This window comes from Sesamum indicum, linkage group LG8 (genome assembly GCF_000512975.1).
Source record: "Sesamum indicum cultivar Zhongzhi No. 13 linkage group LG8, S_indicum_v1.0, whole genome shotgun sequence".
In the NCBI taxonomy this organism is placed as follows: domain Eukaryota; kingdom Viridiplantae; phylum Streptophyta; class Magnoliopsida; order Lamiales; family Pedaliaceae; genus Sesamum; species Sesamum indicum.
This window is the reverse complement of record NC_026152.1, coordinates 21,251,351-21,277,246: the sequence shown is the minus strand read 5'-3', so window position 1 is coordinate 21,277,246 and position 25,896 is coordinate 21,251,351. Positions and strand designations below refer to the sequence as shown.

The window sequence follows — 25,896 nt, the reverse complement described above, 5'->3', positions numbered from 1 at the left end:
GGTTTTTGAGTTCTTAACAAATTGGTACACGCAATGCTATTCTCGATTTCTTAACAAATTCAGTTGCCCTCTCAACTCAGATATCCTTTTCTTCTGCTATTATTTGCCTTTTGGCCTTCTTTTCCCCCCTTCAGTTAACTAACTCATCACAATCAAATTCCTTACAATATGGGATATCCTACAACAACCCACTACTCATTATTACATCACATTAATTCGATTTATGAAAACGATTACTGTCAGCAATATACAGAGAAATTGGGATTTTGATGGATCAATCTATTTCTATATACAACCACTCCCAACCCCCTATATCATTCATAATCTACAACAGCGAGTTCAAACTCAAAAATGGAACAAGGAAACGGCATTTGCAACTTGAATGCAAAATATTCATATTCTACTACAACTCCACGCTGCCTGCCTGTGAATTACATGCTAATGCTTTGTTTCATTATGATAATATTTTCAACCAGCCTTTTCAGAAACAAGTGACATAAGCTCATCACGAGCTTTTTCAAGTGCAACCACCAACTTCTCAGGTTCACTTCCGCCCGCTTGGGCCAAGTTAGGCCGCCCACCCCCTTTTCCACCGCATAGCTTGGCTATCGGCCCTATGAATTTCCCTGCTTGGATCCCGAGGTTAACTACTCCCGGAGTAAATGCAGCAATTAAACATACTCTTTTATCATCCGGGCATGAACCCAAAACCACAGCTGCTGGATCCTGTAAAGTATCTACTAGATACTCAGCAGCACTCTTTAATGCATCGCCATCTATATCATCCATGCTCTCAACTACCACCCTGGTCCAGACAATTTTGTTCCGAGTTAATATGATGGTTAACTGGGCCTGGAATGCTATTTTGAGGCTTTATCATTAATCCATCATGATTTAGCAAACAGATAAAAGATTACGTTGTGCCGTTGTCTTCTCTCAAGGTTTGTTCTGTTTTATTTGGGACTAATACCAGCACCCCAAGTACTTGCTCAGTAAATCTTTGTTGGAACTGAAAAAAGACTCATAGACAACACTTCACCAGAAAACATACAAAACTCGAGTTGCCCAAAATTAAAATATAGGAAAACTGCCCCATGTTTTTTCCTTGTGTTGTGGAAGACAAATACGCAACAAATTGCGGAACTTCCCCACGTTTTTTCTTTGAAATATGATGCAAGACTGGTTTCATGTTTGAAGATAAGAAGTCTTGCAGTTGATGCCAAAATGCAAGTAGAGAATATATTAGCATCATTACTATCGAACAAACATTTACCTTATCTTTGACGAAGATCCCACAGTAAATGCCTTGCTGATAATGGTTGATGCTTTGTAAATTGCTGCTTTCGCACGTGCAGCTGAAACTTCACTCCTTGCTTCTCGTAGATCTTTCAAAAGATTATTTACTCTAGTTGTAACATCTTCAGCATTCACCTTCAAAAACAACAATTTTTAGTAATATAACACATGAAAATGGAAGGACAGGAAGATGATAATAATCAATCAAACGGATTTGGTGTCAACTCCAAGTTTAGAATTTCAGCAAAATCCTATGTAATAGTACACAGACAACCTAGACTTTATAGCTTCCTGAAGAAGGTTATTACGGATAAACTGGACAAAAAAGGATAATTTTGCAAAATGAGATAAACACGGTGAATTTATTCCCATGGAAAAAGATGCTGGGGAAAAAGGTTATGTATGAGAGGAAGTTTCCACAAATAGCATACCTTGAGAGAGGAGCACAGCTGCTTCAAGTGGTTATCTCTGGTGATGACATACTCGATAAAAGCTTCACCAGCAACAGCTTCAATGCGTCTTATCCCAGATGCAATTCCTTGTTCAGAAATTATTTTGAAGCCACGTATCTCAGAAGTATTGCTTACATGGGTACCACCACAGAGTTCCATGGATACACCGGGAACCTCCACAACACGTACCTATGCAGTTGTAGAAAAATATATCACATGAACATGATAAATTCAGTACATGGCCTTTATCTCTCCAGTTTGTTGACATGGATATCAAAAAGTGAAAGATCTTTGAATTGTGACATACAGGCCCCAAATCTGAGCAAGCCATGGGTAAGGAAAAACACACAAGAACCGGAGTTTTCAATTGATATCTATATAGAAATGCATCGGATGCAAACAGAGAGTCAGAAAAGGAGAAGGAGTCATCTTACAGTTAGTACTGAGAAGGGGAAAATATTGAACAAGAGCAAACCTGCTCGCCATATTTTTCACCAAACATTGCAATAGCTCCAGCTTTCTTTGCATCAGTCAGGGGCATCACTTTCGTCTCAAGGAGTGTTGCATCTCCAATCCATTGATTAATCAGGCGTTCAATTTCCACAAGCTCATTTTCACGAAGAGATCTATTAAAATTGAAGTCAAACCTGAGGCGATCAAAAGCCACCAAAGAACCAGCCTGAGATGTTTCCTGGCCTATTACTTTCTTAAGTGCTGCTTGGAGCAGATGTGTAGCAGTATGATGGACCTGAAAAGGAAGCATATAAAAGGAAATGCTCTAAGATTACATGAAAGGTGCACATATAACAAAGTTGTGAAGAGCATAATTCACATTATGCTTGGCGTAAGTAACTCGTGGACCCGTTTCAGGGGCATGATTTCTTTTGGAAATGGACACAAAGATGAGTATAAAGACTCACACCTTTGCCCGTTGCCTCAGGTTTGCATCTACAGCAGCTTCCACTTCTCTGCCAACGTCTATAACACCTTCTTTGACTGTTCCTTTGTGAACAAAAATGTTACCCAGGGATTTTTGGACATCTTTGACCTCTACAACTGCTTCCTTATGATTTCCAGACTCAGTAACATATAGAAAGCCATGGTCCCCAATTTGACCCCCTGATTCTGCATAAAATGGCGTCCTGTCTAGTAACACTTCAACTTCATTTCCTTCAGAAACCTGTCTTACAGGCTTACCATTTACTAAGAGACCCTCAACCACTGCTTTAGTTGAAAGGGTGCTGTAACCAAGAAATTCAGTATCTGGAATATTTTCTGTTAGCTCAGCTCCATTTTCAACTGAGAGTTTGACTGTATTATGAGCAGCCTGAGACTGACGTCTTTGGTTCTCCATCTCTATATCAAAACTATCCATGTCTATACCAACCCCACGTTCATCAGCAACCTCCTTTGTTATCTCTACGGGAAATCCATACGTATCATACAGAAGAAAAGCGTCCTTGCCAGATAAACAAGGTACAGTTCCATTCTCCTGAGCATTGGACAATGCATCAATTAACATTTGCTCCAGAAGCTTTTCTCCTCTCTCAAGTGTCAACACAAAGCGAAGTTCCTCCCTTTTTAATTCATCAAGGATACGGGAGCCTCTTGTTTTTACATCCGGATCTATGTTGGTGCTTAATTTAATAACGTCTTCTGCGAGTATTGGTAAAAATGCTCCTTCAGAGTTTCCTATGCCATCCCCCTTTATACCAAGTAGCCGGCCAGTTCGAACAGCCCTTCTAATGAGACGTCGAACCACATAGCCCCTCCCAATATTTGATGGAAAAACTCCATCTGATATAAGATAAACTATTGCACGCATGTGATCTCCAATTATCTGAATATGGTGAGATTTTTGTGAAATAATTCAAAAATTAGAAAATTTAATCAGTTTGTCTGAAAGAAAGATTGACATATATCGCAACTTCACCATTAACATACTTTGAGGTTTGTTTTTGTAGACTCATCTGCTAGTTGATATGAAACTTTTGCCAAATTTGAGGCCTTCTCTATGATAGGGAAAATCAAGTCAGTTTCATAATTGTTTGGAACCTGCGAAAAGCAAATATTGACAGTTTAGCATGTGAATGGACCATTGTAAGTGAAATCATTGGTGTTCTTATTTTGCAGCAAAACTTGCCTGTTGAAGAATGCGAGCCATGCGCTCCAAGCCTAGGCCAGTATCAATATTCTTCTGTTTTAAGGGCTCAAGTGATCCATCCTCATTTCTATTGTATTGCATAAAAACGAGGTTGTAGAACTCTATAAATCTAGCATCATCTCCAAGATCCTGTTATTCATTAGACATGGTATCAAATTAATAAATAAGAGATGTAAAAAGGTTTAGGATATATCCTAGAAAACACAAGAATTGCAGTTTGACCAATAGAGAAAATTAGAATATCTCCTGGAGATGCTTACGACATCTGAATATCCCTTCTCAGGATGGAAATCATAATAAATCTCAGAGCAAGGGCCACAGGGACCAGTGACTCCACTAGTCCAAAAGTTATCCTCCTCACCAAGTCTCTTTATGCGATGTGCAGGAACACCTAGCTGCGAGAAGAAAAGTGAAGTGAAAAATAATTGCACATCATTCTATTGTGTGTCCGGAAAGTAACAGCAACATAAACTTATATGGCTTCTAACAAGCCAATAATTCAGTATGATCAAGAAACAGCGTACAATTAGATATGGACATAATTTGGCAACCAATAAATAGATTCCTCAGAAGCATGAAAGAGAGAGGGGGGCAACTGCTAACTATTCTTGAATGTTATCGTGGAAGGGAGTCATAGATTTTATTTAATGTGCATTTGAATCATAAAAACGGATATACATAATGGAAGCATGGTAAAAGAAGTAAATTTCACCTTACCTCATTATGCCATATTGAAAAAGTTTCATCATCATCGTCATACACACTAATCCATAATCTGTCAGCTGGTAGTCCAAACCTATAAACAATAATAATTACACAAGCATGAACAGATGGATATGCCAAAAATTAACTGATATCTCCTAGTCAATTAATAACTAAAAATTTACAATCAATCAAACAGAACTCGGTGAAAAAGTAAGCTTTTATAAAGGAATGATGAAAGAAGAGACATATATGAATCAATACCAACGGCATATTGCATTTCCTCAGTGACCAAAATACATTCTAAAATGCAAGAGAACACGTCTTCATTTCAATCAGGCACAAGATAACAACAGCGGCACACAAGAAGGACTTTATTGAAAAGAGGCTAATACAAAGACTTCTTAGGCCAAAGTACTGTCTTTAGCTGCATCGTGTCTGGAATCAACAGGGGAATTTTTCAAATTATAATTTTAAATGGAAACTCATCAGAATTACATACTCTACTGTTGCAAGCTCCCAGGCCCATTTTATAGCATCTTGTTTGAAGTAATCTCCAAAACTAAAATTTCCAAGCATCTCAAAGAATGTCTGGTGCCGGGATGTTCGACCTACATTCTCCACATCATTTGTGCGTATGCATCTCTGAGAAGTTGCTGCACGGGGCACTTCCCTAGGCACCTGAGAAAATTTAAATGACAAAGATAAATCTATAACAAGACTGGCATATTAATAACATTATCTGAGAACGTCTAAAACCTAACAACGAGTGATAGCCACAGGTGAGTCATCAAACTGAAAACTCTTCCCCTAGCATGATGGTGTATGATGCTAAATTTTCCCACTTTAGAGAAATTCCAGATAACATCATAAAGGGCATCAACTATTAGTACATATCCTCTTTTGACACCAGAGTCTATCTGAGATAGGAGTCCTTTTCATTCTCAATAGGTGCAGAAAATGCTAATATGGTCCTAAAGGCATGTCCTCGAGATATTGATATGCAGAAGTGGAGTTTTATATGTTTGCTAGAAAGTTGAGGTCTGAGACTCCAATGCAGATTTTCTACCCACCCAAAGTTGAATAACAAAGACACAACCACACATAATATAGATGCACGTTCACACACGCAGACACTCTGCATAATTATCAAGGTCAGTGGAGCTTGATTCGTTTGAATGACCATCCATCAATAGGGCAGAGCTAGTGGTTTCAATCTGTTTCAGAACTACATTGACAAAAATAAGTTTCAGAAAACATGGCTTTTAAGAAGTCTCTCTTTATTTTTCTGTTATATGCAACTAAGTCCTGCTTTCTCTCATGCAATGCTAGTGGACCTTAAGTAAAAAAGCTGAGAAAGCGCATATAGAACCTTCCCAAGGAATATAGGCTTGAATTGAAGCATTCCAGCAATAGTTAACAGAACTGTTGGATCCTCTGGGACAAGAGAAGCACTTGGAAGAACTTTGTGACCTCTTGCGGCATAAAATTCAAGAAATCTTCTGCGGATAGAATCACCACTTGTGGAAAGATCCGAGTTTTTATCTTCAACAAGCTCCTCAGTCAAAGGTTGTGCTGAAGCTGGACAGAAAATTATATTCACATTATGTGGTCTTCCAAAGTCGAAAAAAGAAGTATGAGTTTTCCCCTTTGGATTTATGATGGAGATACTTACCTCTTGCAGTAAAATGTTGAGATCTTTTTGCATGGGAACCCCTATAGCTCAACCTACGAGGACCCACTAAAGCTAGAGTCTGAATGATAAAGCCTCTATGGTCTCTAGTACCTGTGTTTGGATCACAAGAATTATCACATCCTACACAGGAAAAAAAAACTCAGCACCTCTAAAATAGGACAATCAGACGTTGCCTTGATATGGAGAAAATGTTGCAAGAAAAAATTTGCTTGGAGCCCATCTATAAAAATTTAATGAATTACGCGGGAAAAACTAGGCCATTGTTACTCCAAATTTTCAGCTCTACTTCCTCATTCAAGCAGAACAAAGTCACTGATAAATGAATGCTAAAGGAAAAAAGAATTCACATCTTCCTGCCGAGCCACAAAGAGTAGATTAAACACGAGTAAAAGAAAAAGTTGCTCGTTTCCACACGATACTTGCTTCTAATAATAACTCTATAAGCCCACACGAACTTGACCCTTAAGAAACTGATATAAAATCTTAAAGAAATGAAAGCCAGAAAAATCTCCGAAATCTCAACTTGCCCAAACTGCCTCAAAGTAAAATTGAATCGAGAAAATAAAAAAATAGAAAGTAAAAAAGACAGTATTCGTCCAAGAAAACATTCGAAGCTGTAAACAAAGAGATACAAACACATACAACAAGCAGGGGACGGCTGTATAAAGTAGTATGTGTGTATGCGTAAAGTTTAGCGGAACAAAGAAGAGATTACCAGTGATAAAGGGCGAGAAGCTTCTTGAAATGGGAAATGGGAGCACGAATTTGCCGCCATGTCTGCTATTCAGAGAGACGGGCAGCTTGAAGCTTCCCATCTCCCTCGCTGTGTTTTGGAGAATCTGTTTTATGTTCTCTTTGAGTGTTGTCAATTGACCGTTATGTAAGTTGGAACCGAGCGAGAAACGGATAAGCTTTTTGGGGATATCCACATGATTAAAACCTTATTAGAAATCAGTAAGATTTAATGATTGGCCCCGTTTGGCTTCCTGGGACTTTATGCTTGAAATTTTGAGGGGTGCACCGTGATGGTTTAATTTTATTGCAGGGAAGTTGGATATGCAAATTGCCAGAGGCCCTTAGGATTGATCAATCAATTTGTTTGTCATTCATGGTCTAACTATCTACAATTTGACAGCAGCGACATGGAAAAACAGTGTGTTTCTGTCAATCAATATGTAAACAACGTATGCAAACTAACTGCCCAATTATTATAGTTACGTAGAAGAAATTTCATATTCTGCTGAGGGAGTCCTAGCACAATTATTTATTTCAGCGGCTGTATGAGCTGAGGGCCAAAAAAACAATAGGACCTCCATGTTTCTAACCAAACAGCATAATGGAAGGTATGAATTCTCACATTTGCTTTGCCTAAACACATTTCTGACTTATCATACAAAGGCCCCATGTACCCAACAGCCCACATGGTGTCGCAGCTCCTCATTTCAAGCAAACTTGGAGGTAAAGTTGAAATTCTGTCGCCAGCTTCATTCATATAAATCTTACCTGAATTTTGCATTTCCAAATCTGCAACTTCATTGCACGCCTCTTCAGCTTCTAAAAATATCTATTCACTTTAATTATATCAACTTCCATTTAGCTCCACTTTTTCCTCCTTACCCAGAATGATCCGTGCCAAGAAACTCAGCAAGATGGCCAAGAAATGGCAGAAATTTACTGCCATCCGTCGTCATAGAATTTCGTTTCCAGGAAACGGCAATCATGATGGATCAGATAGTTGCAGTAGCTCATCTGTAGTTGACAAGGGGCATTTTGTAGTCTACACATCTGACCAGAAGCGCTTTGTGGTTCCATTAGCTTATCTTAACAATATGGTATTTAGGCAGCTCTTGAAGATGTCTGAAGAGGAATATGGTCTACCAAGTGATGGGCCTATCGTATTACCATGTGATTCACTCTTCATGGACTATTTCATTTGCTCCGTCCAACAAGATAGAGCTGGAGATTTGCACAATGTTTTTCTTAAGTCAGTCAATAGTTGCCACTGCACATTGTCATGTTCATATGAAGTGCAGATGAACCAACAGTTGCTTGTTCGTTGAACAGTCTGAATCAATACATACAGAAGTGTACAAATTAGATAGCAGAAACCATATTGTGGCAAAAATGATAGGATTAAAATGTTCATAAGTCAATGAGTGGTTAATTAAACCCCTGGCTTTGAAAGTCTAACTGTAAGCTCATTTATTATCAGATTGATGGAACACAGTTGATTACCTTATCTTATTCTGCAATCTCTTCTTCTGTCCTTGCAAAGTAGCAATATCAAATATTGAGAAGCAAAAGTAGTGTTATTTTTTCTGGAGAAAATGAAGAAAAACTGCTGGGTATGGTGACATCTGAGGTCAAGTTAGACATTAGAATGACTTTGGGAAAAGCATCTGAATACATAATATGAATCTCAGGTTTCATGAGCTAATGATTTGTACTCGTCAAGCTGCAAGTAACAAACATTTAGATGAGCATGCTTAAGGCTATTATCAACTTTCGGGTACTTTCTCTGAACTATATGTGGCCTCAAGAGGCTGCTGATCATTTTTATCCAACAAGGGGATGTAAATTAACCATTGCTCATGTGCAAATGCTAAAATGAATTTGTCCTCCCTTTATGTGTATGATAACATTCACAACTAATTACAGCTAATCAAATCTTTCAAGTTCAACTGTTTCATGCAATTTCCTTCTAAAACAACATAACATGAAACCATAGAATTACATCAGTCCCAAAACAGGGGAAGATAGATAAATCAATATGGATACGTTTAATAAAATCAAGCACGTACTGAAATGTCTTCTTATGAATTCTAATGTAATGACACAATTTCGCGTTCTTCTCATTTGGTTTCCAGGGAATCGCTAGAAACAATTATCATCCCAGAGTCTAGTTTATCTTCAGAAGCGGTACGGCTCATAATTCCAACCAGATAAAAGGAATATAATCCCAAAGTTCTAACCACATCGTTGTTAACTTGCACTGGGACCCTTCGGGGTTTTTATTATCTACATACTTGCACATTTCATAGAGATTAGTTATTGGCAGCAGAAATAATTCCTTCACTAGCAATCTTTATGGTCTCAAGTAAAAGCAGAATATAATTGACAGTAACAAAAGGAAACAGGCGGTGATCAATGGTAAATTCTCCAAATGTTGGCTCATATTTGCTATCTAGCATTTCATGATTAGTACCTCTCATCCAGGGAGACCAAGTTAGGTGATTGAGTATTTGGTAGCTTCTATATCATTTAACTTTGCTGCATTGAGCCACAAATTCTGCCTAGTTTGGTACCTTCACCTGCATCTGGGTCCAATATGTCACCAGCCAAATTTCCCTTCTCATTCAATCCAAAACCAAAATCCTACAGATGTTGGCTAAAGTATCAATATATGCAGAAGCAGAAATAGATTTGACATATATCCAACTTATGTTCTTGTGGCTGTCAGAAGTCTCTCAGGCGTCCAGCTTTAGATCATTTCAAGCAACTTGGAACCTATTTGTCATCCAACAACTCAACAACAGACATGAAAAACACAAAACGAAAAGCAGAAACAACGAGAAAAACCGACATTGACACCCTCCAATCTTCACCTATACCTCAAATTCCACATGGCCTTGCACTTGTGAATCCCCAGAATCATAAAGCCATGTTGAATGCATTGTCTAGGGCCTGACAATATATTAACCAGACCCCTTCACCATGTTCTTCATCTCAACACAAACAACTATCATTCAATGTTACTTGGCAAGAATTCAGGATATAAAAAAACCACCCAATCCTTTTTCAGCTCAAAACATCAAAAACCATGATGATCAGTCCAAGAAAACTCATCAAGATGGCAAGAAAATGGCAAAGAGTGGCAGCCCTCAGAAGAAAGCGCATATCATTCCCAAGAAAAAGTCGGGGAAGTTAGCACAAGTGATGAACATTCCTCCTCAGAAGTGCCGGAGAAAGGCCATTTCATCGTCTACACAAGAGATAAAAGGCGATTATCCTTCCCCATAGCCTACCTCAACAGTTCAATATTCAGGGAGCTATTAAGAATGTCGGAAGAAGAATTCGGACTACCAAGTGATGGCCCCATCACATTGGCATGCGATTTAGAGTTCATGGGATATGTCGCCTCTTTGATGCAAAAGAAGGCAGCCAGAGATGTGGAGAAAGGTTTGGTTTTGTCCACGGCTTCTTGCAGATGTTCATCATCATCATCTTACAACATCCATCAACAAGAAACAAGCAGCATACCGTTATGTGGGTGCTGAGATTTATGTCACGAATTTTGTAAATGATGGCATGGCAGCACCTGTACTCAATAATTTTTATCCTATGATGAAAATGAGATTTTTACACAGAGAACCAAAGATGCTGAAATTCTGAATCAAATCAGAGTAGGGTATATTTGAAGGGTGCTAAGCATTTGGGGTTTGCTACTAGATGATTATTAACAATTGTTGCAAAGTCTAATAGGAATTTTAGAGTAGCAAAAAGAGTAGTAGTTGGATGGATTTAGTTAGTTAATAAGCCCAAAGAATGAATTAGTGTTGGAATTGGGCATTCATTCATCAGCATCATCACCATATTTTAATGGACTCCTCATCTAAGTCTAACTAATTAATTCCATTGCTACCAAAAAGCAAAGGAGACATTATTGTCTACTTAACAGAAATTTCAAAGATGCCCTTACTAAACATTCAAGTATGTCGGAAAACAAGTGACTTTAGTTATGTTCGTTAAATAAATAATAAAAAGGGGTTGTCTAAATCTGAATTCAAGAAACTTCATTCTAATTACCGCAACTTAACTCACAATCTTAAGGTGAAAATTCTAAGACATTCTTCATCCATCCATCACCACTCATTTTTGCCATTAATGTTCTGTAGTACGTAAACCCTTATTTAGTAATTATATTGTGGTAGATTAACTAATTTACTTTGTATATTAATAAGGCTTTTAGCTGCGGATGGAGAGCACCACTCTCTTTCATAATTCTCTAAAACTTGTGACCAACACAATTAAATATCTCATACATATGCAACAATGAACCGTTTACAACAACATGTATTATTAATTTATAAGTAGAAATTAATTAAGTAAGCCATATGTGTTTATCTATATATATATAACATAATGATTACATACATAACGCATTTAATTTAATTTTATATATAATGGATAGGGAATGTGGTTATGGGCCTGATTCAAGGTGCTCATAAATTTTTATTCAAATCAACTTGGATCGTATCAAATTAATTATAAAATAAAGATGATACACTTATTATATAATTGATTAATTTTTAAATTGTATACTAATCAGATAATAAATATATTATACTTATCATATAATTAGTTGAGATGTAATAAAACCCAATTTGAATGAATTAGATATTTTGTAGGGTGGCGGGGAAAAGTCGGAAATGTCTGCTTAAGACCACTTGTGTTTATAAGTGAGGAGGAGATCATAGTTTCATATGAATCATCCGTATTAATTGCCCCAACTTAAAATTCAAACAATGTGAGCAGCAACAATAGTTATGGTTTCAAGAATTATGAGGGAATCATGCACTTTCATTTATTTAAATTAATTAATATAAATGCATAATGTGGATGTGGTGTTGTTTATAAATTCAATTTGATATAATGTATTAATTTTATCCAATTAAAAAACGACAAACTAGTACTAATAGTGGAGATTGGAAAAGGAAATAAATGAATCAGCAATTATTAATGATCAGCACCCAAACACGACCTTACATGAGAACGAAATCCAAAAGTTTCCACGCACATTGAATTCTAAGAAAATGATATCAGCCAGCCAGCCAATTTTGGCTATTCCTTTGCTTTCTTCTTCCTTAGTCAATCTTCTGTCATGCAAAGCCCCGGTCAACTTACACACACTAACAACCTGCCTTTTTTATACTAATTTATTTTTAATTTATTTCAACGTTACCCACCCTTCATTCATTAACAATATGTTACTCCATCTCATATTTAACTAATAATCAAAATTATAATCCAACGCCCTCCATCTCATCTCCCCCCTATATATGTATATATATAACACCCATATTCCACAAAATGACTTGTGAGGGCCAAACAGATTAAGAGCTACCACCATACTTATATCAACACCCACTATACTTACTTCTCATCACTACTCCCACAACAAAAAGAATGGGTGATCATGATACTACTACGCACGATGTTGATGCAGTGAGCTCAGCTCCGATAACACCTCGCCCCGCATCTGTTGATGCAGTGAGCTCAGCTCCGATAACACCACGCCCCGCATCGGTGGCTCCAACGCCTCCCGTAGCCCATACCCCGCCCATCGTTTCTCTTCCTCCCTCCCAATACCACTCCCCTTCTCTTTCCCGCTCGCCCCTCCTCACTCCCGGCGGCACCAACAGAAAAACTCCCAGAATTATAAGGACTCCACGTTTCATAACCCCACTGGGCAGCCCTTTGAGGAAAGCAATCAAACTCACAAAGCTTGACCCTCAGGACGCATGGCTTCCAATTACTGAGTCAAGAAATGGAAATGCGTATTATGCGGCTTATCACACTTTGTGTTCTGGGATTGGGATTCAAGCCCTTGTTCTCCCTGTTGCTTTCACCATTCTTGGCTGGTATATATATATATATAATTCCTTATTGTTTTGTTGATATATATATATATATATACATATAATTCATATTATGCGTACATGTTGAGGATTTATTAAGTTAATTATTGATACTTGTACGTTAACCAACCAGTATTAATTCCTAATTATTTAATCTTCAGGACATGGGGTATCATTGGCTTGACTTTGGCCTTCATTTGGCAATTGTACACACTCTATTTACTGGTCCAACTCCATGAGTCTCCTGAAAATGGCGTCCGATACAGCAGATACATGCAGTTGGCCAGCGCCACTTTTGGTGAGCTTTTCTAATTTTCTTCTTCATAGTGAATTTGAATGATAATTGCAACAAGGCATCATGTTGTGGAAGTTTTTCTTGAGTTAATTGTCCTCTAATTAAATTATTTAAGTAAACCTAAAATCTTGGCTACTTTTTGCTTGTATGTATAATTAAATTCTTACCTGATCGTGTTTGGATGTATGTACGAATTACAGGAGAAAAATTATCCAAATTTCTGGTTGCCTTTCCAATTATGTACCTCTCGGGTGGTACTTGTGTGGCTCTAATAGTGATCGGGGGCTCAACCTCCAAAATGTTCTACCAGACTCTGTGTGGAGCCACTTGCAGTAATCCCAAACCATTAACCAACGTGGAGTGGTACCTAGTGTTTACGTGCGCGGCGGTGGTTCTGTCTCAGCTGCCCAATTTGAACTCCATCGCAGGAGTTTCTCTGATCGGAGGTCTCACCGCTGTCGGGTACTGCACCGCAATGTGGATAGTGTCGGTGTCTGAAGGCAGGCTGCCCAACGTTTCATACAATCCGGTCAGGGCCAGCACAGAAATTGCAAGGATCTTCGATGTGCTGAATGCACTTGGGATAATTGCTTTTGCTTTCAGAGGACATAATCTCATTCTTGAAATTCAGGTGATCCTTGCTTGGTATAGTTGATTTTCCTTTATTCAAATGAGAAATTGAAAATTATTTTTTTAAAATAAATAATTTATAATCAACTAAAGCTTATGAACTTATCTTTAATCTACAGGCAAGAATATAGGACAGCAAAGACTTTGAAAAATGGAGGTCTTCCATACAATAATTTCCATTTTATTATTTCTTAGACTTTCGGTCCAAGATGGCGCCTTAAAAAAAGTCAATTATTACACATCACCTTTTGATCTCTAACTAATCAAGTCCAGCTGCACCAAATTTTGTAGGGGAGAATAGTACTGTCCTAGTAATTTTGCTTCATTTTCTTGACTACACCAAAATTAATAGATTAGATGTACTTAAGATGACAAAAATACTAAACATTCGAGGTGTAGGATTTTTCAGAAACTAGCTATTTGCATATTATAACTTGTTTAAACGAATAACTACGACCAGATTTACCCACACATCACTAACTAAATGTTGACTTGTACGCGCAGGCCACCATGCCTTCTAGCGAGAAGCACCCGTCTAGTATACCGATGTGGAGAGGCGTCAAAGGCGCATATTTGATCGTTGCAATGTGTTTATTCCCGATAGCAATTGGTGGCTACTGGGCTTATGGTCACATGGTAAGTTAGTAGTCTAAATCGGCTGGCTATTGAGCTTTTTTAATCTTTTGTATTGTCAGGAAATATATATAGAATGATTATGTAAGTTGAAAATGAGTGTTAATTTGGATTGACAGATTCCCGCGAATGGTGGCATGCTGGCGGCGTTGTACGGATTCCACAGCCGAGATGTGGCACGAGGGGTGATAGGGTTGATAAGCTTCTTCGTCATAGTTAACGCCTTGAGCTCATTCCAGATATACGGTATGCCGATGTTTGATGACATGGAGTCCAACTACACAAGGAGGTTCAAGAAGGCGTGCCCGTGGTGGCTGCGAGTAATCATCCGGGCAATGTTCGGGTACGGGTGCTTCTTTGTGGCGGTGGCAATTCCATTCCTGGGTAGCGTGGCGGGGTTAGTGGGAGGACTCTCACTACCGGTGACATTGGCGTACCCGTGTTTCATGTGGCTGAAAATGAAGAAGCCAAAGATGTATGGGGCAAGCTGGTGGGTGAACTGGGGATTGGGAGTGCTGGGAATGGGATTGAGTGGGATCTTGATTGCCGCGGGTATTTATGTTGTCATTGAAACCGGAATTCAAGTTAGCTTCTTTAAGCCTCACTAAGTTGAACATATATATTAAGGTTTGGATTAGGATATTGACTTGCTTTTGTTTGGGTTTGAGGGAAATTTTATTGTATTTGTTAAGTGTAATTTGGATATTGATTTGAATCAAGTATGTGATTGTTACAGACAGGGACAGCTTAAGGTCTTGCCATCTCCACCTGCCCAAAAATGTTAATTGGATAAATATAAACAGAAACATGATAGTAGCTAGTAATTTTAAGGTTTTTTTCCAAAAATTAAAAGTGAACAGGAAATCGAATCACATATATTTGTGTTTTCATTTCCTTGGCAAGTGTTGAATAAAAATGACATGTTTCAATACACAAACTGAGAGAATATAATTAGATCAGTGTTGGAGGCGAAGGAAATGTTTAGAAACATATATCTCAAATTAGATGATGAACTAAAACATACTTAATTAAGAGGCTGTTTGCCTCACTTTATAAACTTCTTATAATATTTTATAGAGTTTATAAGTTCTAAATATTTATTTATCTAATTTTTTTTGAAGAGTGTTTAGAATTTTAAAATGAAATATTTTGAATTTTATAAACTCTTTTTAAAAAATTAATTTTTCTAACTTTTTTTTATAAGACTTTATAAGTTATATAAAATTAATATGTAATAAGATAAAAATATTTTCATTGACACTCTCTCTCACATACACACTCTCCTCACTCACTCCCTCTCTCTCTCTCACACACACAAACTCTCTTTCTAGAATTCTTCTTGCTATTTAATTTTTTTAATATTAAAAAAAATACTTCACTATTTAATTATCAATTATTATAGTTAAATAAAGATATGATATTGATATTATATTTATTGAAAAATATAAATTCAAGACATTATAAATTAAACAACTAGAAATAACCATTATATTAACAAAGAAAATATCAATTATATATATATATATATATATATTTAAAAATTTCTAATTTTTTTATTGACTAAATGCATAACTTTTTGGGATAATTATGTTTACGCCCCTTGATTTATGATTTATTTACACAAACTATTTATGTCTTTTGCATAATTACAAAAACTACCCCTAACAGTCAGAAAATAGGATAGTTTGTGTAATGATACTAACATTTTAAAGGGGTGTGTTTGTAATTTTTCAAAAAAATAAGGGGTGGTTTGTGTAAATGTATTGATATCTTGGTAGGTGTATGTGTAATTATCTAAAAGATATGGGTGGTTTATGTAAGTAGACCATAGGTCAAGGGGGTGTAAATATAATTATTCATAATTCTTTTTATAATTTTTAAAATTTTTCATTCACTCCATCTGATTTTTTTTATAAGTTTTTATTTAAAAAAGAGAAAAAAATATAGTAAGGGCATAGTTAATAATTCCATACCTCAATCTAAAGATTGCAAATTTTATTAAATATTAGGAGGATATTTGTAATTTTTCAAACAACGAGAGATATTCGTAATTATGTCAAACCTCAGAGGAGATTATTGTAATTTGTCTTAAGTTTTAACATCTTATGGTACCCAATATCTTAAAAGTTTATTTTAAAATAAAATTCAAAATCTTATAAGTTTTTAAAATATCATATAAAAATATAAAAATTTATAAGATAATTTTTAAAAATTTAGCCAAACAAGTGGGCCTTAGGTCCCGCAAGCTTCGCTCTAAATTTGAGTGACAACACAAGCAGGAGCAGCCCCCCCAAATCCAAACTTGTCAGTTACAGCGAAAGGACTAAGGAGTAGTGGTGAAGGACATCCCGCTCAGATAAGTGTGTGCACCATCACCCCCCACAAACATCCCATTCCACATTATTTATAACTCAAAATCTTACTTTACATAATCTTCCCCTTTAAATATGTACGGCACATTTATATATGTCTATAATTTTTATAAAATATTTAAAATGTAATATTTTTAATTATATTAAATTAAAAATTACCTATAATATATATAAGTAACATGGATATTATATTGATGAAGGGATGTGAATTTTTACCCTCGACACAACAACTCACCAGGTAAAATTAGGTTTTAGAGAGAGAATCTTTAAAGAGAGTGTTTGTTGTGTTGTCAAATCAATGAATAATATTTTGAGTATTTATAGTGGTGTTGGAAATTATGTAGTGTAGTAGGGTGTATGTATTTATTGTATAGCTTATATATAATATTTTTTTTGCCCTTGTAAATAAATGTGTATTGCCAACATATACATCATAGTGTAGCATTTTATAGCCCTCTACTCTCGGATGAAATATCTGGTGTAGCATTCTGTTCAAGAATAAACACTTTTCTGAGTTGAGTTTAACACATGGAGTGGGTGGGTAGGGAGTCATTTAATTATTCTTGGGGTGTGCGAGAACGCGTGCAGCCCTAAGGCTAACCATAGTCAACTGAATCAGGGCTCACATTCGCCTAGTATAGCCTCGAGCTCGACTGCTCATGTCCCAAACGTGTGGACCGCGTATTCGAGTTGGCGAGCTTGAGCTGAAGAGTGGTGGACCTCGAGACCTCAAGTTCGAGGTGGAAAGTGGACAGTTCAACCACTCCACCACCAAGTATTTTATATCAAATTTTATTTCTCTCTAGTTGTAGAAGTTATTCATAGTTATTTAATAATTTCACGCCAAATTCTCTCATGTATTTTGAGGAATTTCGACACCATTTTCAAGAAATGAGACTCCCCATTACATTAGAGAATTTTCATGCATTGTGGAGTGCACAATCGGTCGTCAAGTTGTCTTCCTCTATTGTTGGTGGAAGTTATTTTTATTTCTATCCCTACATGAGATGTAAAATTATTTTTTAGAAGGGTATGCCTCTATCAATTAGTTGGACTCGAATTTTAAATCTTTCAAATAGAAAGATGTCCAATCTTAAATGGTTTTGTCGCCATCTCTATCTATACTATATATAATTGAAAAGCACTCTATTAATGTATTTAATTTATTTATATGTTAATTTTTTTAAATTAAATTTTTTTTTTAACTTCCCCAGTCATCATGATTTTTAATGACAATCTTTTGATAGTTCTTGTTTTTCCTCATTCATTTTTGTCTTATATAATAGCCGTTGTGCCATGCCGTTTCTGCGTGCATATAATAAATAATCTTTCATACTTTAAAATATATAAATCAGTACATTACACTAATAAAAAGAAAGAAAAAAAAACTATCGATTATTGTAAATTTTGAAAAGTTGAATAACTTAGTTATTTTGTCATGAATGACAATTTTTGCATCACTAAAAGTTGGTGTGACGGTGTTATTAACTGTCGTTTGTGAGTATGAAGGGGTTTTTCATTTTATATTAGTATAAATATATTTTTTTATCTTATATATGTTTTAAGTCATTTTTAATTCTATAAAAATATAAATAATATAAGTTTAAAAAATATGCACATAGAATGTGCCGCATTTACTAGTAGTATATATTAAGAGAGAACACTTTTTTTGTGTCTCTCTTATTTTTTTCTACTCACTAATTTTCACATATCCCACACTATTTGCAAGTAGTAAAAATTATATTTTGTCTCTATTTTACATAACTTTTATATAAAATATTGTTTAACAAAATTATTTATTTTTGAGGATTATAGAAATGTAAAAGTGAAGAATATGATTGGAAAAGTAAGCAGGATATTCATCTTGTCTACATCACAAATTCTGTAGTTGATAAATTTTATTAACCCATTTCTTCCTCCATCTAATATGATTCTATATATCCAAAGTGGAATGAGCACATCATCCAACTGCTTACCTCACCTCTTACCTCATAAACTAATCTTTTCCTGTTTTTAATGAAAAATCATTATTGCCCTTCTTCTTCTTCTTACTTTCGTCCTCCCACCCTTCATTATTTCATTCACATGTCTTAAAAACAAAATTAAAATACTCGTGTGTGTAAGCCTACTGCATCATTGCTTGCGTTGCGTTATACTACTTCTTTCTTTTCTACCTACCTTTGAGTCCATTTCCTTCACCTCTTAACATCAACAACAACTATATATATATATGTGCGCGTCTTCTCCCTCACACAACACACAACCTATAGCTCCACTCATCAGAGATCCCCACACATACATTCGTACGTAGGTTTTCTTGTGCGCCATGCCTGAAATGTTGAATGTACGTGTCGATTCAAGCATAGGATCATCAAAAGTAATACCCATCTTCCACCAAGTCGTGTTAACTGATCAGAATGGAAGAGAAGAACACGAAAACATTCATAATAATAATCTCCCAGCAGAAAGCGTGGCGGTGGAGGAGGTGCTCTCGAATACAATTATAGGCATTCCAGAAGAAGACGAATTTTCCGGCGAGATGAACCCACAAGATGCCTGGCTTCCCATTACAGAATCCAGAAAGGGTAACACTTTGACTGCTGCACTTCATCTGCTCAGTTCTGGGATCGGAACTCAAGCGCTTCTTCTCCCCTTCGCATTCATTTCACTTGGATGGTACGTAATGTTAATTCAATCTCTTTTCCTTAATTCCATATATGTTTATAACTATATTATCATATCATCTCTCCCTAATTCATTAGTGAATTCACTACCCAATATCTATAATCTTTGTTAGTGCGGTACGAATTGTTTAGTTAATCTTGTTGCTTTTATTACAAATATCTCAAGATTCCAAATAGACTTAAAAAGGCACTGTCCAATCACGTTACGTCACACCCAATATCAGCTTCATTTTATGAATGGAGATGGAATCATGGAAAAATCTGCTGCTCACCCTTTTATACATTAATTTTCATCGCTATTGTACCAGCTTTATTAATTATTATCAATATTCCATTCTGATTTAAGTGGCTTACAGGTTCTGGGGCATACTTTTGTTGTCTCTGGTATATTCTTGGCAGCTCTACACTATATGGCTTCTTGTCAATCTTCATGAGCCATCTCCACAAAATGGAATTCGTTACAGCAGATTTCTTCACCTCTCAATTGTAGCCTTCGGTTAGTATATTTTATCATTTCTCAGTGTTAATTAAAACGGGAATGTGAAAATGCCGTAAGTAGTTTTAATCATGTGGGTGTATGTGTTGTCATTAATTTATTACAGGTGAAAAGTTGGGGAAGTGGGTAGCCATGTTCCCAACATTTTACTTATCAGGCGGCACATGTGCATTGTACATAATATCAGGGGGGACTACCATGGAGCTGTTGTACCAAGCTATGTGCGAAGATAATCTCAAATGCCAGGCCAAGTCTTTGACAGGAGCTCAATGGTTCCTGCTCTTCATATGCTTAGCCATTTTCATTGCTTTTTTCGTCCGTAATCTGAATTCAGTAGCCCCAATTTCGCTGATTGGGTCAATCACGGTGATCGCGTATTGTAGCCTTTTATGGGTTCTGTCGGTGAGCAAGGGCAGGCCGGTGGATGCGCCGCCGATACTGCCTCAAAATAATAATGATGATGCTGGTGGTGTGTTTCGTAATGTGTTGAACAGTATTGGAATGATTGCTCTTGCTTTCAGAGGACACAACCTGGTGCTGGAGATACAGGTAATTCCCAATTCACGTCGAAATATTTGGAACTTCAGACTACTTTAGCTTTGTCTTGTGCTTTCTTTCTATAAATCCTGCTCAAAAGTCTTTGTCGCGTGTCAATTTAATTTAGTTTACGTGTGGGGTCACACTCACTCCTATTGGCATGCACTAGTTTCTCATTCACACCCTAACCTACCACCTCTTGAATCGAAAGAGGTTCATTTCAAATTGAACTTGAATACATTAAGCTATCTTGAAATTTTTTTATCTGCTAATAAAGAATAATCCTGAGCATGCATGGGCTTATTGCATTGCAGGGAACACTGCCCACAAATAGAAAACAACCGTCGCGTAAGTCCATGTGGAGAGGAGTAGCAATTTCCTATCTAATTATTGCTATCTGTCTCTTTCCACTTGCAATAGTTGGACATTGGGCTTATGGGAATCAGGTAATTTTTTATTACTACAACAAACATCCTCCTCCTAACATTTATTCAAGTAAGGCTGCTAATTCTCATCTTCGCTGCCTCAGATACCTATCAACGGAGGAATTCTTACTGCTTTCACAAAGTTCCACCAGAACAACACATCCAAGTACATTGTTGGTGCAATATACCTCATTATCATAATCAACTATCTGTGTGCCTTCCAAATCTACGCCATGCCCGTATTCGACAACCTAGCGCGCCTATACACGAGCAGGAAAAACAAGGCATGCCCGAGCTGGTTCCGTGCAGCCACCAAAGTCTGGCTCGGAGGATTGACATACTTTGTAGCAGTAACTTTCCCCTTCTTGCCAAGTTTGGGTGCATTCACAGGTTCCATCGTGTTGCCTCTAACTCTGGCCTATCCATGTCTGATGTGGGTTGCCATCAAGAAGCCCGCCCGGTTTAGCAGAATGTGGTGCCTAAATGTGGGGCTTGCATCTTCAGGCATAGTGTTGAGTTTAATGTGTGCTAGTGCAGCTCTGTGGTTTTTGATAATTAATGGCGTAGACGCCAACTTCTTCAAGCCCAGGTGACATAGGTGTATAGAGAAATTGACTATTCAAGATTTTATTCTATTAATTCAGAATCACCCACATACGTAGGAGTAGGAACATGATGAGTAGTTTGTAACATGATACATATATGCAATCCCACGATCGGGGTCAGGAATATTGTTCAATAACTTTTTCTAATTTCTCAACTTTGTGAACATCTCAGCGGATGAAAATTTATATAAGTCAGTATTTCATGCACCACTACTGTTTAATAAAGAAATCAGTCTGTAAGCATTGTGCTAAGATGAAACCGAGACAGAGTGTTGGAGAAAGCTTTTACCGTTTCATTTATCAATACTTAGAATTGCTTTTTAGAAAACCTTAATTAGCAACTCCCAAGGTTAATGAATCTTGTTTGACTCAAATTTGGTCGGCAGAAAGATTCTCCTTAGAAGAGCTTGTGCCCCTATCACCCGCCATCAGAAGCAAAATAACATAAACACGACTACTTTCACCGGACTGCTCTCACCTTAAACTCGCAATTTCTGAGCTCACCAGTACCACAGATACGTGATGTTAGCCGTCCAAACCGACATTTCCAAGTTTTCTCCTCTCAATGACCGACATTAGGCATCTCATCACCAAAGTCCAAGGTGGTTTCTTTCATCAAACATGGACAAGGAAATTTAAAATTTGTACAGCCAGTGCAGAAGCATAGTCCCATCCATTTCCATTCCCTCTGGATTACGCCTATATAAGTGGATACTAGGTTTACACCAAGCTCACTCACAACTTGACGCTTTACTACAGTTTTACAAACAGCCTATTCCAAATTTTCGCTACTCGTTCAACTTTCTATTATATCTGCTCGCATAAACCAAATGGCGGAGCAATATCCACAAGCTCATGCAAACAACACTTCCGCTGTGCCTCCTGCAGAGGCTAAAGATCGCGGATGTTTTGATTTTATGAGAAAGGAGGACAAAGCTCAAGAAGATCTTGTTATGACAGATATGAACGCAGCAAACCAGAGCACAGACAAGGAAAAACATACTCTGATGGACCAACTTCAATGCACTCATACCCACTCAAGTTCCGTAAGTATCACCACATTTCTCACAATTTCATAATAAGACCATGAGATCTGAACTATTATCAATCTATAACCTGTCGTCCACATTTTTCAGTCTAGTGAGGAAGAAGTAGAAGAGGGAGGAGAAAGGAAGAAGAAGAAGAAGAAGGGTCTGAAAGAGACAATCAAGGAGAAACTATCCGGGGACAAAGAGGGAGAAGAAAACGAGCACAAAGACACGTGCGTTCCTATGGAGAAATGCAATGAAGAAAATGCTGAAGCTGCTTCCCCAGGAGAAAAGAAAGGGTTTCTGGAGAAGATCAAGGAGAAACTCCCTGGCCAGCACAAGAAAGATGGAGAGAATGTTCAAACTCTACCTGCATCTGACCATCCCGCGGACGGCAACACCAAGGAGAAGAAAGGAATAATGGACAAGATCAAGGAGAAGTTGCCTGGACACCACAAAAATGACGAAAATGAGTTGAAGAAGGACTGAGCTGATATTTGCTTACCAATTCTCTTACATGATAAGTTTTAGTCTTGTCATTAGGCCATGGATGTTGTCTCTTTAGAATTCTGGAATTTTCGTACTAGTTTTTGCCTCCTCTCGTCTTGTAAGTGGTTTTTTATGTTGTTATGCAATGTGTCCACTTGAAATTTGCATCATTTGCTCTTCAGAACAGTGACTCTCAATACTTAGATAACAAGATGGCAATTAAGATATGGCTATCAAATAGCTTCATCATTAAGTTCATGTTAAGATCCCCACAACCACAAACAATTGCAAGAAATCACAACACTTGCTTAATATTTGAAGTTCATACATACTTATTGCATAGAAATGACCAAGTAAAGAAACAAAGTCTGCTAAAAATTATTTACAAGAATCAGCTCTGCTATAGGATTAGGAGGGGCACGCAGTATTGATCACCTCTCAGAGACTGGGAATGCCTAATGATAAATACAAGATTGAGATTTGGTGAGATTAAGAGGCTTGCCCAGATGGTTACCTCTCATAGTAACCCCACAAAGGATACTGAGATAGAACTTGGGCTTTACCAGCCTCCCCAAAATGTAGGCTCTTGATCTCACAACAAATGTCAGATTTAATGGCACAGACATGCTCTCTGGATGACCTTTAGCACTATTCAGCACTGGAATTCCCCCATAAAGCGGCACCTGATGCCCCTCAACCACTGCTATCACTTTGCTGTCGCTCCTTCTCGACTGGTAGAACTTTCTCATCTGTTCAATTCATCATACGTACAAGGCATTACGGAGAGAAACTAGAATAGTTTCAGCAAAATGTTGGAACAGGGAAATTAAGCATACTTTTTGTTCATACAGCAAATGGACACTAGAATTCAATATCATCAGCAATACAAAAGTAAGCGTCCAAACTCTTTTTTCATCACAATTTATATCACTTACATGACCAGAAGCAACTTTGAGATCAAAATAGTGAAGCTCAAGAGGAGTGGAGGTGACGTGGACACCAAAGAAGGTTGATGGATTCCTATAAAAGATCTTGACCGTCGAATTCAAAGTTAACATATCCGTTGGCACCCCTGTGGCATCCATTCCAGCTTGTACATTGAAATTCTCGAAAGAAATGCTCTGTAACAGACCACATCAAAGTACTCAACTAAAAACTGCAGACTGACCAAAAAGACGATTGCAGTTGTAATTTATGGTGAGAGCGCCACAAAGTAAGAAATTTTATCTTCACTATTCCCTCATTAATATATAATATTACATTCATTCATGAAAAACAATATTAATATATTAATATTCTCCTAATTCAATCATCACCAGTAATTATTACCTCCACCACATGATGACCAGTTCACATGTATGTACCCATTTGAGAAAACAACTTGGGGTATATAGCAAGAACTGTTGCATTGCCTCAATCGAGGTAAATCACAAAGGGTAAAACATGAAAGTTTTTCCTTTTTAGGCAAAAAAGATTATTTTCGGTAATACAATAAATGTTTTCCATAATGGCAAGACGGAGGACCAAGTGGACTCGAAGCAAACATAGAATCTTTTTCATTCATGACTGGTGGATATGCCCATACTTGTATGATTTTAGACACTGAGTTAACTCGGAAGGTTCATAGGACAACTATAAGGAAAAAGAAAGCACAAAGAACCAAAATCGAATCTTGATTCGACTCGTTGGTTTGCTGCACACAGCTCATGTATTAGTGATTCTATACAACAAGACACCAGAAGAAAAGAAAGAAGAGGAAGACGCATGAAAAATCAAAATTTGGTCTGACCTTCATGACTATCCTCGGTTTGTAAGCTAAACTTGCAGCCCAGAGAATTAAGGAGAATATAGAAAAAAGCACCACAAACGACAACAGAAAGCACACCGCATAAAATCTCATTTGCCCCCCATCATTGCCTTCATCTTCCCCCTCCCCCTCCTCATCTTCCTCCGCTTCATCTCCAACCTCATCATACTTCCTCTGCATCCGCCGCCACCCGGCAACTCCTCCACCAGAGTTTCTTGGGTTTTTCAGCGAGGCAGAGAATCTTGAAGTGGAGGATTCACGTGAATGGTGAATCGGGGAGCAGTGGTACTGGAAATGGTGGGTGGGTGACCCGAAAGGACTCCACCCGTATGACATTTTCTCAAGATCGTGCTGCGAGTGGGATGGGCTCTGCACGTAGTACAACGGGCGCCGGGGTGAACGCGGCGGCGTTGAGGCTTCAATGCTGGTTACCTCAGAGTCGGATTTGACATGCATTGCCACACCCATTCCCTTTTACTCCTCGAAGAATGAAAATTGAAAGAGGAGAGGAAGTGTGCAATAAATATGGAGGTGTGAAATGTGAATGTAGTGTAGTTACTACAACAAGGAGAAGAAAAAGTGAGGGAATGGGTTTAATGCAGAGACAGAGACGGAAGGTTTTGAAAAAGTGGGCCGCGCTAATGAATTTCTATTTTGGATTCTTGGATGGGTTTGTTTGTCCCATAGTTTTGTGAATTCCGAGGTTAATACGTCTTCTTGTGCGTGAAATTTACGCTTATATTTATCGTTTTTGTCTATGTAATTTTTTCAGGAAGGGGAGTCTGTCTGACGCTGATCGCAGTGCTTTATGGATTGTGTTTGCCTTTGAATTGAATGTGTTGTGTTCGTGTTCTAGTTGTGCACCCCACATAATTTCCTGGTCAGAAACATACATACATGCATATAGCCTTACTGAGGTGAGGTGGTGGTGACTGGTGAGTGTGTTG

The 25,896-nt window shown here is 37.4% G+C and overlaps 6 protein-coding genes across 7 annotated transcripts; 4 read left to right on the top strand and 2 right to left on the bottom strand.

The window, feature by feature from the left end:
* Window positions 202-7,157, bottom strand: LOC105169835 (alanine--tRNA ligase, chloroplastic/mitochondrial). Of its 2 annotated transcripts, none has more exons than XM_020696392.1 (13): window positions 7,026-7,157; window positions 6,290-6,430; window positions 5,987-6,195; window positions 5,117-5,295; window positions 4,630-4,708; window positions 4,173-4,307; window positions 3,892-4,041; window positions 3,693-3,803; window positions 2,671-3,588; window positions 2,224-2,496; window positions 1,728-1,937; window positions 1,274-1,431; window positions 202-805 (listed from the first exon to the last, which is right to left on the bottom strand). In XM_020696392.1, the coding sequence occupies exons 1-13, from the start codon at window positions 7,123-7,125 to the stop codon at window positions 469-471; spliced, it is 3,000 nt and encodes a 999-aa protein (XP_020552051.1). In that variant the 5' UTR covers window positions 7,126-7,157; the 3' UTR covers window positions 202-468. The 2 variants fall into 2 exon arrangements, with proteins under 2 accessions (XP_020552051.1, XP_020552052.1); XM_020696393.1 differs by having other exon boundaries at window positions 6,290-6,400; window positions 7,026-7,155.
* On the top strand, window positions 7,898-8,375 carry LOC105169926 (auxin-responsive protein SAUR68-like). Its single transcript, XM_011090479.2, has one exon. The coding sequence runs from the start codon at window positions 7,933-7,935 to the stop codon at window positions 8,368-8,370; it is 438 nt and encodes a 145-aa protein (XP_011088781.1). The 5' UTR covers window positions 7,898-7,932; the 3' UTR covers window positions 8,371-8,375.
* LOC105169834 (lysine histidine transporter-like 8) lies at window positions 12,388-15,249 on the top strand. Its single transcript, XM_011090372.2, has 5 exons — window positions 12,388-12,951; window positions 13,110-13,246; window positions 13,444-13,874; window positions 14,378-14,509; window positions 14,626-15,249. Exons 1-5 carry the CDS (start codon window positions 12,497-12,499, stop codon window positions 15,112-15,114), a joined length of 1,644 nt encoding a protein of 547 aa, XP_011088674.1. The 5' UTR covers window positions 12,388-12,496; the 3' UTR covers window positions 15,115-15,249.
* On the top strand, window positions 19,082-21,762 carry LOC105169832 (lysine histidine transporter-like 8). Its single transcript, XM_011090369.2, has 5 exons — window positions 19,082-19,554; window positions 19,919-20,058; window positions 20,165-20,607; window positions 20,910-21,041; window positions 21,125-21,762. The coding sequence occupies exons 1-5, from the start codon at window positions 19,205-19,207 to the stop codon at window positions 21,611-21,613; spliced, it is 1,554 nt and encodes a 517-aa protein (XP_011088671.1). The 5' UTR covers window positions 19,082-19,204; the 3' UTR covers window positions 21,614-21,762.
* On the top strand, window positions 22,009-23,312 carry LOC105169833 (phosphoprotein ECPP44-like). Its single transcript, XM_011090371.2, has 2 exons — window positions 22,009-22,671; window positions 22,762-23,312. The coding sequence occupies exons 1-2, from the start codon at window positions 22,456-22,458 to the stop codon at window positions 23,140-23,142; spliced, it is 597 nt and encodes a 198-aa protein (XP_011088673.1). The 5' UTR covers window positions 22,009-22,455; the 3' UTR covers window positions 23,143-23,312.
* LOC105169831 lies at window positions 23,374-25,700 on the bottom strand. The gene is made up of 3 exons (XM_011090368.2): window positions 24,932-25,700; window positions 24,078-24,263; window positions 23,374-23,891 (listed from the first exon to the last, which is right to left on the bottom strand). The coding sequence occupies exons 1-3, from the start codon at window positions 25,415-25,417 to the stop codon at window positions 23,598-23,600; spliced, it is 966 nt and encodes a 321-aa protein (XP_011088670.1). The 5' UTR covers window positions 25,418-25,700; the 3' UTR covers window positions 23,374-23,597.

Coding starts and splice junctions, on each gene's coding strand:
- LOC105169834 (XM_011090372.2), top strand. CDS start 12,497: ATGGGTGATCATGATACTACTACGCACGATGTTGATGCAGTGAGCTCA. Junction 13,875..14,377: donor ATCTCATTCTTGAAATTCAG/GTGATCCTTGCT, acceptor TTGTACGCGCAG/GCCACCATGCCTTCTAGCGA. Junction 14,510..14,625: donor ACTGGGCTTATGGTCACATG/GTAAGTTAGTAG, acceptor TTGGATTGACAG/ATTCCCGCGAATGGTGGCAT.
- LOC105169833 (XM_011090371.2), top strand. CDS start 22,456: ATGGCGGAGCAATATCCACAAGCTCATGCAAACAACACTTCCGCTGTG. Junction 22,672..22,761: donor CTCATACCCACTCAAGTTCC/GTAAGTATCACC, acceptor CACATTTTTCAG/TCTAGTGAGGAAGAAGTAGA.
- LOC105169926 (XM_011090479.2), top strand. CDS start 7,933: ATGATCCGTGCCAAGAAACTCAGCAAGATGGCCAAGAAATGGCAGAAA.
- LOC105169831 (XM_011090368.2), bottom strand. CDS start 25,417: ATGGGTGTGGCAATGCATGTCAAATCCGACTCTGAGGTAACCAGCATT. Junction 24,264..24,931: donor AACCGAGGATAGTCATGAAG/GTCAGACCAAAT, acceptor GGTCTGTTACAG/AGCATTTCTTTCGAGAATTT. Junction 23,892..24,077: donor TCAAAGTTGCTTCTGGTCAT/GTAAGTGATATA, acceptor TGAATTGAACAG/ATGAGAAAGTTCTACCAGTC.
- LOC105169832 (XM_011090369.2), top strand. CDS start 19,205: ATGCCTGAAATGTTGAATGTACGTGTCGATTCAAGCATAGGATCATCA. Junction 20,059..20,164: donor CCTCTCAATTGTAGCCTTCG/GTTAGTATATTT, acceptor AATTTATTACAG/GTGAAAAGTTGGGGAAGTGG. Junction 20,608..20,909: donor ACCTGGTGCTGGAGATACAG/GTAATTCCCAAT, acceptor ATTGCATTGCAG/GGAACACTGCCCACAAATAG.
- LOC105169835 (XM_020696392.1), bottom strand. CDS start 7,125: ATGGGAAGCTTCAAGCTGCCCGTCTCTCTGAATAGCAGACATGGCGGC. Junction 5,296..5,986: donor AGCCTATATTCCTTGGGAAG/GTTCTATATGCG, acceptor AAATTTTCTCAG/GTGCCTAGGGAAGTGCCCCG. Junction 3,589..3,692: donor CTACAAAAACAAACCTCAAA/GTATGTTAATGG, acceptor CACCATATTCAG/ATAATTGGAGATCACATGCG.